Raw genomic sequence first — 292 nt, forward strand, 5'->3', positions numbered from 1 at the left:
GCAGGAAACGGATCGAAAGACACCCTGTTCGCCCTTTCAGAATGCTACCAAAATCCACATCAGCCTCGCCGGCCCAAATCCACACTCTCGCACCAATACCCGCTTTACCCTTGTGCACATTAGGGCGAAACCCGCATCCTCGATCAATTGCAAACCACGACCTTTGCAACAATTCCCACGCCGCTGCATTGCCACACTGCAACGTACTCAACCTCATTACCACGACCGACGATGGAGTGAAATCGCAACACAGACTCGGATTTATCTTGGAGTCTGCGCTGAGAATGATGAA

General features: G+C 51.7%; 1 protein-coding gene across 1 annotated transcript in view; it reads left to right on the forward strand.

The window, feature by feature from the left end:
- Nucleotides 1–240, forward strand: part of LOC119582227 (extensin-like) — a 3,394-nt gene extending 3,154 nt beyond the window's left edge. Inside the window, exon 2 of the mRNA XM_037930457.1 lies at nt 124–240. Coding sequence (XP_037786385.1) covers nt 124–240 — 117 coding nt within the window. The remainder of the gene's footprint in view (nt 1–123) is intronic.
- Nucleotides 241–292: the final 52 nt, after the last annotated feature.

Source organism: Penaeus monodon, chromosome 15, assembly GCF_015228065.2.
Source record: "Penaeus monodon isolate SGIC_2016 chromosome 15, NSTDA_Pmon_1, whole genome shotgun sequence".
Classification (NCBI taxonomy): Eukaryota; Metazoa; Arthropoda; class Malacostraca; order Decapoda; family Penaeidae; genus Penaeus; species Penaeus monodon.